General features: G+C 35.9%; 2 protein-coding genes across 6 annotated transcripts in view; one reads left to right on the top strand and one right to left on the bottom strand.

Moving 5' to 3' along the window:
* The window catches only part of LOC145688238 (prestin-like), a 342,947-nt gene that overhangs the window by 17,765 nt on the left and 311,743 nt on the right, over positions 1-13,439 (top strand). The gene's annotated exons all lie outside the window — the stretch shown is intronic.
* Positions 1-13,439, bottom strand: part of CRMP (Collapsin Response Mediator Protein) — a 502,151-nt gene that overhangs the window by 355,903 nt on the left and 132,809 nt on the right. For all 4 annotated transcript variants that reach the window (XM_081762168.1, XM_081762172.1, XM_081762170.1 and 1 more), the window contains one exon: positions 8,866-9,055. In XM_081762168.1, the coding sequence (XP_081618294.1) occupies positions 8,866-9,048 (183 nt within the window). In that variant the 5' untranslated portion in view covers positions 9,049-9,055. The remainder of the gene's footprint in view (positions 1-8,865; positions 9,056-13,439) is intronic.

Raw genomic sequence — 13,439 nt, 5'->3', positions numbered from 1 at the left:
TGAAACATTTCGAAAAAAAAAACAATTAAACCCGAAAAACCCACATGGGTCCAAGTGGGTTGTTTCTTTTTCAAAAATACCCGTTTTTTTTCAAACCCTGGCTCATACCCTCCTGCAGCCACCTTCAGCCCACTTAACACTTTCTGCTGTTTGTCTAGATAAGTAAATGCTCAAAAACAAGCATTGAAGAATGTGAAGTGAATTAAAGTTAGCTCTGTAAAGTTATCTTCTCCTATCTTAGTGTTTTAGCTACATGCCTGATTACTATGCATAAGAGGTAACAAAGTCCCTTAAGAAATACGGAGTAATTGCAATTAGAGCCCATGTGTCCAGTGCTTTATCCAATCTTCTTGATTTCGGGAGGGGGGAGGGGCTCTAGGAGGAGATTATATTCATTAACTATAAGGTACACCTATATCTTTAAAATTCTGAGGAGATTCTAGAATTTTGGGGTGGGGAAAATTCCCTTCCTAACATGTCTGGATAAAACACTGCATGCGTTAACCACACAATATTACCCTAAAATCAGTCTGTCTAACCATTTTCCTTTGTACGATGTAAAGTTAAAGGGCTTTGTTTGATTCCATGGAATATTATGCAAAAAGATTTCATTTCCTTAAAAACTGTACATTATTAGCAGACAATCGTCACTGCTGCCTGTGCATATCAATATGTAGCGCTGTGACAATTCATCCATAAAGGTATTGTAAAAAACATTAGCATATGAATGAAGCTTAAGAGATGATCCTCACATGACATCAGTTGTTCAACACATCCGCTTTAGCAGCGATAAGATGCACGACGTAGCTTCTGTGCGTGAGTATTTTCAGGCAGGAAATGACGTCACGGGATGCATCAATACACGGTGACTATCAGGGGCAAAAATGGTCAACTCAAATGCGGAGTCAAATCAGTCTTCTGTTCAAATCCGTTGAACCTTGTCTCAGTCACACCTACAAACATTCATCTCCCAAACAAACAGAATTTCAAATGATATAGCTGTAACCACAGTGAAGCAACACTATTGAATCTCGATGAAAATCACGTAGAAAGAGCTAAAGAAGATAACTACATGTTTCTGTAAGTGTTTAAAAAAAAATCGAAACCAGAAGCATATTTTAAATCATAAATAATCATAGTGGAGTATTAATTAATTACATTTTCAGGGTATAATCAGGCCCGTATTTAGGTAAGTGCTATTCTGTGCTCGAGCACAGGGCGACAGAATTTAGAGGGCGACAAAATTTTGGATTTTTAAAAATGAAATGAAAGTTTTATGTCCCACGATTATGCCGGCGAGGCTAAAGAAGACTGTGATGATGAGGATAAATAGTGAAATGAAGAAAGTGGGAGAAACGGGAGAACCTCGAGAAAGCCCACGTACACAATGTTTGTCCGCCACAAAGCTCACTTGGCGCGAGCTGGGATCGAATCAAGGACCCCATGCACCAGAGGTGAACGGTATAGAACTGATTCATCGCGGCCCTCAGATTTTTTTTTTTTTTTAAGATTCAGAATAAAGTAAACTGTTGCTGAAAGTTGCTTAATTGTTACGTTGTATAACTGAGATATAAGGTATTATAGAAGATGCAATACCCTATAAAGAGCAAGACAGCAACTATGTAAAAAATATATTTATTGAATGAATATAACCATCACCTAAAAATCAAACAATAGAAATAATGCAAATGATATTTACAAATTTACAAAATTAAATCGGTCAGTATAATTGTCGGGGTTTTTATCAAACAGTCTGTCCTAGATGGCTCTCGTGTGTTCTCATGAGTTTATACAGTTTCTTTGTACTATATCTTGTCATGCAATGATAACAGGTACAGAGCATACTCACGAACCAAGGAGTCCCTTAATGGACGTCGGTTCCAGCGGAGACATTTTGAGGGTTCTGGAATTTGGCAGTTACTAACGAAGTGGATCGAATACACACTATTGACGAACGTCGATCGAATGATGGTTATCGAATGAAGAATGATAATTGCTCGAAAATGCCAGTTTTTTACTAATCCGAAGACTATTTCAGATTTAAGGAAAACCACATGTTTACACTTGTTTATTGAAATAAAGGAAAGTATGTTTTCCTTTTTCTTTTAAAATAGTCACCTTGGAAGTGTTAATGCAACATATTTTGACTTTCACTGGAAATTCCATTTGTTTGTTAGTTCTTTTACAACAAAGTCAAGCGAGTTTGGTTTTCTTTTTAATTTTTTATTTGGATCGCTTCTTCTTCTTCTTCTTTTTTTGTTCTTGGTTCACTTTTGTGAATATAAAAATTTTTAACATTTTTATTATTTATGTCCATTGGAACATAATAAAAGTAATATTTAAAACTAGCAACCCGCAGAGATTCGAGAAAATATGTTAATGTGTTTGATTCGCTCTAATTACAGTAGTTACTAATTAGCTAACTTATCTGATTATTTTTAAAAAGTCATACTCTCCCAACCCAACCCAATTGGGGTGAGGATGAACTTAAAACATCATGAAAACTGATACCATTAAACTCAGCGACCTCGAAAACTATGAATTCATTATTAATATCTGTTGTTTTCGATTACTTTTAAGATCTCGCTCCCTCCATGGGAAGTGGAGTATGACCTTGAAGTTGAATTTGATTAAAACTGTCACAATTCATCTCAGCGACCCCAAAAACTATGAATTCAACTCTAATATTGGTCATTTTCGGGGAGGGGGCGGCAAATTTTGTGCGAGGTGCCGAATTATTTCGAGCACAGGGGCGCACAATATATAAATACGGGCGTGAGTATAATGAGTTGATCGGTTAATTATTTGCAGTTGAACGTTTCTTTTCTACGTGAAGATTATATTAGACAGGGTCTACAGCTAAAAATGGAACACGAACCACTTCCCAGGTTTCTAAGTACTCGAAGTGAGCATCACAACCGCTGTACCGGAAATGGAACTGTGGACTACGAGCACAGAAAGTACACTAGTCTCTTTGTTGAAGTTTAACACCGAGGCTATATGAGGCGTGTACTTAACATTTTAAGGTGGAATCCAAAGCAATGTAATACATTCAGCGTTCTCACATCGAGAATCGAACCTGGGATCATGTGCACTAAAGACACACACTAGCAACTAAAACAGCGTGGAGGGAATCCACAGAAAGTACAAGTGTTTATCACTTAGTTATGAAGGTGTTCAGGATAAGTGAAAGTGATTTATTCAGAATAAAAGTGAAAACTGAGATCTCGAATTAAATTGGAGATAGCTAAGTGCGACAGTATAGTTTGATACTGAAAATATTGAGATGCGTTTATTTCCCCCCACCCCTCAGTAGTAGTTTACTGGTTAGCGCGTTTAACATTAGTACATGTAGCCCCAGGTTTGATTCCCCAAGGAAGAGCAGTGAACGGATTACAATAGCTTGTATGTCAACTTAAACTGTAGATCTCTCTTATGTAGTTTCAGTGATTTAAGAAAGGGACCCTAAAGCTTAACAAATAAACAAAGCATTCGAAACATTCTCCCGAATAACGCTGTAAGGCATATTTTGGAATTAACTGAGTAACCATTGGAATCATGTTCTACAGGACATGACTGATATATACTGAAAGGCTCCTGTCTCTGTTATCTGAGATATGGCACTAGTATACTCTGCCCGAAGCATTGTTGTATATGCAAGCATAGTGCAGTTTTCTTCGCTTTTCTCGGTTTCACTGAAATGTGCTATACAGCATTTGAAGAAATGCTTCATTTATTCAAAAATTAAAGTGCTCATTCCGGGAAACCAGTTTGGTGCTTTGTTAAAATGAAAAAAAAAAAAAAAGTCGCTTTCAAAAATTTACGTAATTTCAATTTTATCAACAGGTCTGAAATAAAAATTTAAAAGAAGAAAGAGGAAAATAGCTATAGGTATACGGCGCTAATAGAATTTTAGAAAATGTCAATTTTAGATTAAAATATAGGAGTAAGATATTCTAATAGATATTCCAACTGAGATACTTGTTAATAGATTATTAGGATCACGGTAGTTGGCCTTATAAGATTGTACTGCAAGTACATACGTCCATATGTTCGTTACTCCACATCATAAATCTTAAACTGACGCAATATTTCCAATATTTTGTAGTAGGTAGCAAGAGTAATTCTCTCTTCCGAGCTCATTCATGGAGTTAATCAATTAGCAGCTTCATGGGTAATGGTGATTTTAACTGTGGCTATCCATATCCCAAACATACAAGTGGATCTTTGAATTCTTCTCTGCAGTAGATAGCTAGATGAATCATCTCAACAGTGTTCGTTAATGGATTCATTTGTTTTATATTCACGGATAATAGTGGCTACGCAATTCCATATACTTCGCGTGATTTTCTTTACTGTGTTTAGCAGAGTTTATCCTAATATAGCTTTCCGTTAATATTACACTGCTGGGCATTAAAAGTGTAACACCAAGAAGGAGAAGACATAACACCCCAAATGTAGCACACAGATAGCTTAAGGTACAAGTTTAAAATTATTACTCTTTCCACCTTGTACGAAGAGTTCCAATCCCCAAGAGTATAGCAGAATGGGATGGTAAGTCCACCAGGGGTATCCAGAACAGCTGCAACACGACAAGGCATAGAGAAGATGAGACCTTGAATCTCCTTCTGGGGTATGACTCATCAACTCGATCAGAAGGTCTCTGGTAAGATTTACTCACGAGATGAGACGAGATATAATTTTCGTGACGAGATATGAGACAAGACACAGCTCTACCAATGTAAACATATACATTTTTCAAGACGAAATATTACTTACATGACACCCTTTCGAAACGAGATAGCATTAACTCTTATCTCGTACACAACCCTATCTCTGGTGTGAGCGGAGTTGCGCAATCATGAACGAGATAATTTAAACAGCGAGAGATCAAATAGACTCGCCGGCTGAAGAAGCAGTGGTATATTGTAACCATTCTGGAATTATACAAAGTTGTTTGTCACGAGAGGTCGCTTGTTATCTTGTTGGAAAATGATTCCATTTCGGACTTCCAGTAAATGGACGACCCGTGGGTCCATTAATCGTTGACGCCTACTAGATGCGAAAGGAAATGCAAATTAAATAACATTTATGATATCGCCAGTCTCATCGACAAGTTGTCGTCGCGATACCGCCAGACAAAAACGCAACCATCATGACACTGCAGACAGAGGTGGGCGAGAAGAAAATATCATGTCATTAGTCTCTTCGTGCGGAAAGTCTGTCCTCTCGGATAGTTCTATGATGCAGCCATTGGGATCTTGAACATTGTAGCTTATTGCCTCCCGAAGCCATCATATTCGCGTCACTGTGGCTGCATTCAGTACAATACAGTACCGTTGTCGCGAAAGGATAATTCGTAGCCACGATATGATACATTCTTCCGCAATCTGAAGCAGTAACCTGTTGACATTGCTACTGTATTTGACGGCAAGGAGTTGTTCGACCGTCGACATACTCAAGTCACGCCAACACTCGGCCACTACTGAACTGTGGCTTCTTTCTACTTATTCATACGCAGTCACTGAGTGATGCAACTCGGTGACACAACTGCTTGTAAAACATTGCTTTAAATTGTAGTATTCGTACGAGGCAACTACAGTTGCCGTCACTAAAACGGTTGCCGTCACCGACCGCTCTCGCGCAACTCTCAGTGTCCGTCACACGAGGAAAAGCATTGCATTAAATTGTAGCCTTCGTACGGGGACACTGCAGTGACCGTCACCGCGCAAGGTTGCCATGTATGTTGATGCTAATGTATGTTAAAAAAAGATGCTGATTAGACGAAACATGCATACTAGACCTTTCCGTCCTGCACTAGCAGCGGGTTCTCCAATCCTCCCCGATGGGGGAAATTTTTAACACAATAGAAAATAATAGAAAATGAAAACAATTATTTTATGAATACCTTTATTTCGTCTTTTCTATAAATTTTAATGAATTTTCATTTTGCATATGTTGTGAAGAAAGGCTTGAATTGCTTCAAATTCACGTTATATATATATATATATATATATATATATATATATATATATATATATATATATATATATATATATATATATAAGTTGCAGAGAATGATGAGTTTGAGTTTTACAATATGCATTGGTGCTATAATGAAACAAATTCGATTTGAACTTTCGGTCATAATAATTTGAATATTCAAACACTAAGAATTTTATTAAAATAACTAAAATAATCGGATTGTTGAAATTTAACTAGATTGATATTGTGACAAGGTGTTGAGGAAAGAACATGCACAGGAGGGATGCGGGGGAAATGACGTATATCATACTCACCGGTCTCTTCGTAACATTAAAATTCCATTTAGCTTCGACGACCAATGATTGAAGCCAATAGACTTGCTAAATTAATTATTATTTGTAAAGTGTTTAATTTGACTTCTATTATTATTATTATTATTATTATTATTATTATTATTATTATTATTATTATTATTATTATTATTATTATTATTATTATTATTATTATTATTATACTTTTGCACTTTTCTTCGTCTTGCTTATTAAATTTTCGTTCAAACTGCTTCCCTCAAAATGTTGCGCCCCTAGACCCGGGCCTACTGGGCCTAGTGGTAAATCCAACCCTGCCTAGTCGTGTATTATGTTTTATTCTTTGGGTATTAGTCATTTTTATTAATCATAAGATTTTCATCCACCCCTAATGCTTAATGAATCATTTCTCGGTCTACATTTATTACTATTATTATTATTATCGCGTAGCGAGACTTATAATATTGTACTGTTAGTACGTCCGTCCGTTACTCCCACGATAACTCTTGGACAAATTGCAAATTTTTATATTATGTTTTTCCAATAGATATGTGGAGCGATTATGGTATCTCGTCCGTGTTCGTCGTTCTTAACTTAAAGTTACAGCTAGCTTCTCTTCTGGCGAAATACTTGTTCTCATCACTATATCAATTTCTATAATATCTGTCCGTATTAACTCCAGAGGTTCATCAAATGAAGGTTTCGACATACGGAAGTAGTTGAAGAACTCCATTTTGTCTGCACACAGACCACGATACAAAGTATGATAGCATAGGATGCACATACGTTATTTCTTTTTTCCTCTACGTTTCTTCTTTTTGAGCAGCAAAATAAGAAGTGCTTGCATACTATTAACAGCCATTTCTCAAACTGGAATAACTTGAGACGGTAGAAATGATTCTACGAACCATATGAACTGGACGGTCGCCGAATGAACACTGCAATCTCGAACCATGAATGTCTATATGTGTGTTTCTGCGTGTTCCGTGTATTTCTATTTGTCCTGCCAACATCATACATAATTTGGGCAATAAAAGTGAGGGAAAAACAGAAAAGGACAAGAGGCCTCGGTATATAGTGCCGGTTGCCTGGTTTGTATTTCTTTTCACAAGCAGTGACGCAACTAAGTCACGTCACTCAGTGACCACGTGAGAAGGGAGCATTAGCTTGTCTTTGGTTCCTGCTTAGAGCGAGAGACACCAGTGCACGTAATGCGTTACGGAACTACACTGACAATGATTCTACTGTCTTTTCGTGCTCCACACATTCCGCAAATGTGAGGAAAATACTGTGTTTAATTCTTGATATTGTATTTTTATTGTCCAGCTGTGTATTTTCGTGGTTAACATTTATGTTTCATGGTGGATGATGCAATATCACAGACAACGATAGCACTCAATTCAATTTCTCTTGAGAATCATCCCGCTTTAAATTTAAGGTCTTTTATTTTCTTTTTCTTTTCTTATTAACAATTTAAAACAAAATGCATCATAATTTAGACTTAGCTTTTCAATTTTATGAAATGGGAGGAAATTAATGTTTCATGTTTCTAATTTTAGCTACTTCTCACTAATATAATATGAATAATCATTAAAACATCCACGATTAGAGGAACTGAAGTATTGTTACAGAAATTTTATTTGAGAGATACCTTAGAGGTATGGAACCGAGAAAAATCTTTAATCCAATGATTAAATAAACTTAAGACATCCTACAAGCTCTTCTGATTTCTCTTGGAAGTAAGACATGTAAAGATTGAGATAATGATTGGTCTTACTGTAACTTTCTGACATTTCCATAATATTTTGATTTCGTCAGTCAGGTCTTTATATTTGCTTATTTTCGTACTGAATGTTGTACGTATGTTGTACGTATGAGTCAATGGTACTGCTACATTTCGCAGTACCAAAGTTACTTTTTGGTCTATTTTATTGATAATAGTGACGTCAGGTCTGTTTGCAGATACCATTACATCTGTTCTGATTTGTCGATTCCACTAGAGTTTGTATTTTTCCATTTCAAGTGCTGAACTTTGCTGGTATTTATAGTATAGTTTAGTATGGGTGATAAATTCCACGTTATGTGCAAAAAAATGGTCAATGCTTCTTGCAGCATTACTGTCTTTTTAGATAGTCTATAGTAGCCACTATATGGCTTATTATTATTATTATTATTATTATTATTATTATTATTATTATTATTATTATTAGAGTCTCTTTAGAACAAGCACCGGGCCATTGATCAAGTGAAAGTGCATACACGTGGTTGCAGATCTTGAGTTGACATGTAAATTCATGATGTGTAATTTCAGTGCTGATAATGGACGTCAAACTGAAAGGAAAAGAATACGGACTATTGAGAAGACGATGTACTTATTCCATCAGCACGATCAACTGAAAAAAACTCCTTTTTACTGAACATAATGGTTTTAGGAAATGAGATATTTCTATCTTGTACTTTTTTAATCTGAAGAAATACAATATCTACTTTTCTTCGAGCTTCCCTTCCGCCACATTTAAATCACATTTTAAAAAAGTATTTAAATTATGATAAAAAGAGAACGTTTTCTTACCCTGGACGTCTTCCTGGAAGATCTTTCGGACGGCATATCTGGAGTTTTCATAGAGAAGGCATCAGGAACATAACCAAAGAAAGACTTGCCAAGCACTCTTGGCTTGGGTTTATTATCACCAAGGCCGGGAATCCAACCGTCCCCTTCATCTCCACTGTCGTGTCGATGCTGAGGCGACGCCATTGTTTATCTGTAAAAAGAAAATTAATTGTAACCATTAGTTTAATACTCCGTGAATACGCTCTAGACAAAAGCGATAAAAAACGATAAATCAAAATGAATGCCGATGAAATAATTGGAGGGAAATCGAAAAGTGAGAGGAAACGAGAATATCTTAAGACAACTCATTGACACAGTACTTGTTTACAACAATTGAAAATGATTTTTTTAAACAAAAAGTAATGTTTGAGTACTGTTTTGTAGGAAAGAAAATACCTAAATTGGATTAGCATATGTTTATCATCAAATTTCTAATTATATATAGGATGTTCGGAAATGCCAACTAATTTCGAGATTTTAAAAAAGTGTTTTGAGTTTAGAGTCCCTTTCACCAGCAAGCCTATACGAATCCAAACTATATGAGCTCCCGCCAGGAATTGAACCCGGGTTTAGGCACAAGTGTTCTCAACTTTGAGGATTTTTTTTCACGTGAAAACACAAAAATAAAATCAACTAATGTTACATACTAGACGAAAAATTTCGCGTTCCGTCTCGATTCTCGTTTCGAAAGCGAGAAGAAAAATGCATTTTTAAATTTGAATCCAGTTGTTTTTGAGATAAGAAACTGTACAAGTCTCAAGCACTATTTGAGTCTATGAGAGATCACAAGTTTAGACAATACCTTTGACTTTCATATGTAGGGCGTTACATAAATGTATCACAATATTTTGAGAACAGATTCCTCACCTCAAAGTAGGAAAGAGGCTCATATGGAACTGTGCTAAAAAAAAAAAAAAAAAAAAAAAAAAGTGGCAGTTTCGGAGTTTTAACGTACCGAAAACGTCAAATAAGTGAACTTTGAAATTTCATATCTCCATTACTACGTGACCTATCGTAGTCGGATCAAGACATCATTGAGGAATTTGTATGTGAACTATCCAAATGTTCACGTTTAAAAATGTTTCCAGTAGTTATACACCAATTTTTGGAGAGGTAGGTGGAGAGTGATCAAGTAATCTCAAATAGCCTCTCTAAAAATGATTGTGCAAGTACCAGAGGCTCTGAAATATTCATATTTGGATAGTTAACATACCAGTTCATCAGTGATATTTTGACCCAACTGCGATAGGTCCCATAGTAGCGGAGTTATGAACTTTTAAAGTTCACTTGTTTAACGTTCTCGGTACCCTGTAACTCCGAAACTATCCACTTCTGAGCACAGGTCCATATAAACTTTTCTTTCTTATTTTGATGCAAGGAATCTGTTCCCAAAGTATTGTGACACATTTAATTAACACCCTGTATACTCTACATATTTGCCTTGCTAAAATCAGTTAGCAGTAGTTCTGTGTTGTGAACGAGTTTTATATTCATTTGGGTACATGAGTAAGGAATCTGTACGATATATATCTTTTTTTAATTAATGATAATTATTCAAAATTATCCCTCTATATAACATATGCGTTTCCTATTACTAAGTTTAAAATTCAACCAAGAGTACTGCCAAAAATCAAGTACATAAATTCACAAAACAAGACAAGAAATTTTCGAGACAAACGAGAAAATCTTTTCGAGACTCGAGACGTAACGAAACTTCTACAAAATTTACGACACGATATTAGAAAACGTTGTTTCTCGTCTTATCTTGTCTCGTGAGCAACACCAGATATGATTGTAGACCAATATGGATGTACGTACACAAATGCGTCATTTCGGAGTTATAGCCCGCCAGAAATTGAGAGGAAAGATAAGATGAACGATTATAATTCGAGAACCAAACGTCAGATCGAGTTCGAATAGGTGAACATAGTTAATATCTTCAGCCTAGATTTCATTAACGTAGCCAATAAATATACAATATGTACCAATTTTCAGTTCCTGAGTTGCCATTTTTCATTTGTAGAAGACATCATGGATTTTATCCATTGTTTTCAGGTTAACCCTGTTGCCTTCTCTTGTTTCACAGTCACGGGTATCTTATTAATGAAATTTAGGTTCACAGTATTCCGTACGTTATTTTACGAGACTTTAACTGACTTTCATTTATTAGTTATGATATCTTATTTCATTCTCAGTTTTCGGTGGAATATAATCCGAAATGACGCATTTATGCACTCATGTTGATCTATATTTGTCTTTCATATTTCGGTGTGAGGAATCATTTCGTAAAGTTTGTTGATGTTGTTTACGAACACCTTGTACGTAAGTGTTGTAAGCATTGAAATTGGAGAATCTTTCGTATAGCTCAATTACCACTTGAAAAACAGTTAAGATTGAACATGGTGGTAAGCATTCTTAGATTTTTGGTTTGTTTTACATAAGGGCAGACGCAGAAACAAAATTTAGTGTCAGACTACAAAATGTGTACTCCGGAAATAGTAACTCTTTGAACTGAAATGTATATACAAAACAAGAATACAAGAACATGGATATTAATTTTAGCTACGGACTACATAATTTTGTTTATGGGATCTGTATTTAGCCTATCTGTGTGTCTTTAGCATGCAAAGGCTACTTACGCATTGCTGCTTGTAATTATTTTTCCTTTTGAATGCTTTGCTACAGAAAAAAAGTCTGGCCTCTAAAGTAACTTTGCATATGAGAAGCCGTAACGAGTGTTTTCCAGATGTATACGTAGAAACATTCAAAATGACATTTGGCTGACTGGACTGGAATGCATCAACAAGTGCTGTACAGATGTGTCGAATCATTTCATCTGAAAGCTACAGACTCTTGGGATTTTGCAGTCAGAACTGAAATTCACAGCATCCAGCTGTTTTTTCGCACTGTGTGTGTGTTATTCTGTAATTCAAACAGAATAAACTTTAATTTTCTGCTCTACACGTTTTTTCTCAACTGGTTTATCGAATTGCATTTCTTTCATTTTAATTATTTTTTCTTTATCATTCCATTTATTTCCCATCATTTAGCATGTCTGTTTATTAACTTATTTTAGAAACAACTGCTAAAAAAGTATCACACGCACAGACGTCTTCTGATGCGTAATATTCAGATGACTATCTAATGCGCAGTAAAACAGATGTTTCCAAGTCTTACTTATTTCCTCAGTCGCATGAAGAGAAAGATATTCAGCAAATTAAATAATGGCAAGCATTACTTCTATCAACTTTTCATAAATCTAATTTACTGTTTATTAGATTTATTCGCTAACGCTCTCTGTCTTCGGTGCGAGCGGTCTCGGACTCGATTCCCGGTGGGGGCACTCGGTGGAAAATGTGTAAAAAGGTTTTTAGACCAGCCATCCTGAATGAGGTTTTCCTCATTTACACAAGGCAAATACCGAAGTAGTAACTAACATACAAGTCCCAGGCCGCTTCCTTCCTTCCCTTTCCCCCGATAGTGTGCTCGCCGAGGAACGTCATTCCTCAAACGTAACGGGCTAACATGGCCATAGATGCCGAAAGCAAAGAACTCTAAATCTTCAATCCTTAAGGATCGGAGACATGCCCTATCCCAGACCATACCCTGGAATCGTCACCCACTTCACCTCTTCTTAGGTAACCTACTTCATCAGACATTAGACCCTATATATTTTTCGTTTCTAAAATGAACTGCTTCTACAATACAGTCTATCGGCGACAATCATCACTACACCTATTTTATATCGAAACCCTTCCTTAAAAAACTTTATAACACCAGCTTTGTTGTAGTCTCGAACAGTTAATAGATAATACTTAACGTATTCGACTTAGAAGTCATAAGAGTCATTGACACTAGTAGACTACTTGTTCACTTATCTACCCACACGGAAGGGCTGGCTCACCCCGATTACCGAGCGGTTCAACGATGTTGGGTGGGCCAGTTAAGGACGACAGTGTATATTTCTAGGAAAAATATTTTGTTTGAAATGTTCTCCTTAACCACTAGTATTGTGTTACGTAAAATTTTTCCATGATTGCTCTTTTAGAAATTAAATAAAGAAACCGTCCTCCTTTTTTAAAAAACAGAAAAATTCTCTCAATTTAAAGGTAGAAAAAAATTATAACTTTTCTTTTCTTTTTTTAAAGGATTGATGCATTTATATGTCTAGAAATTTTTCCTTTGTAGTATAACCCTTACCCATGAGGCAAGACGAGAAGAAAATTTCATGATAAGAGACAAGAATCTTCGAATAGAAACAATATACTTTTCGAGGCGAGAAAGCACTTCACATCTCCATTAAGTTGGAGATGAAAAAATCGACACATAAACTCTTATATAAAAATAAGGGAAAGCATATTTCAACCTTTTCAAAAATTCCGCTACTAACAAGATACATTCGCGAAGTGTCCCCTCGGGATTCATGTAAAACTGATTTAAATGCAAAGTTCCTCCATGGTCAATATGTATGTACTAATTTTAGCAGCCCATATGGGTAACTTGCATATTTATAAGCCTTCATATACCCGGAATTC

Source organism: Thermobia domestica, chromosome 6 (assembly GCF_964235325.1).
Source record: "Thermobia domestica chromosome 6, izTheDome1.hap1.1, whole genome shotgun sequence".
Taxonomy (NCBI): Eukaryota; Metazoa; Arthropoda; class Insecta; order Zygentoma; family Lepismatidae; genus Thermobia; species Thermobia domestica.
The sequence above is the reverse complement of the archived record's forward strand: the minus strand, read 5'-3'. Positions and strand labels throughout refer to the sequence as shown.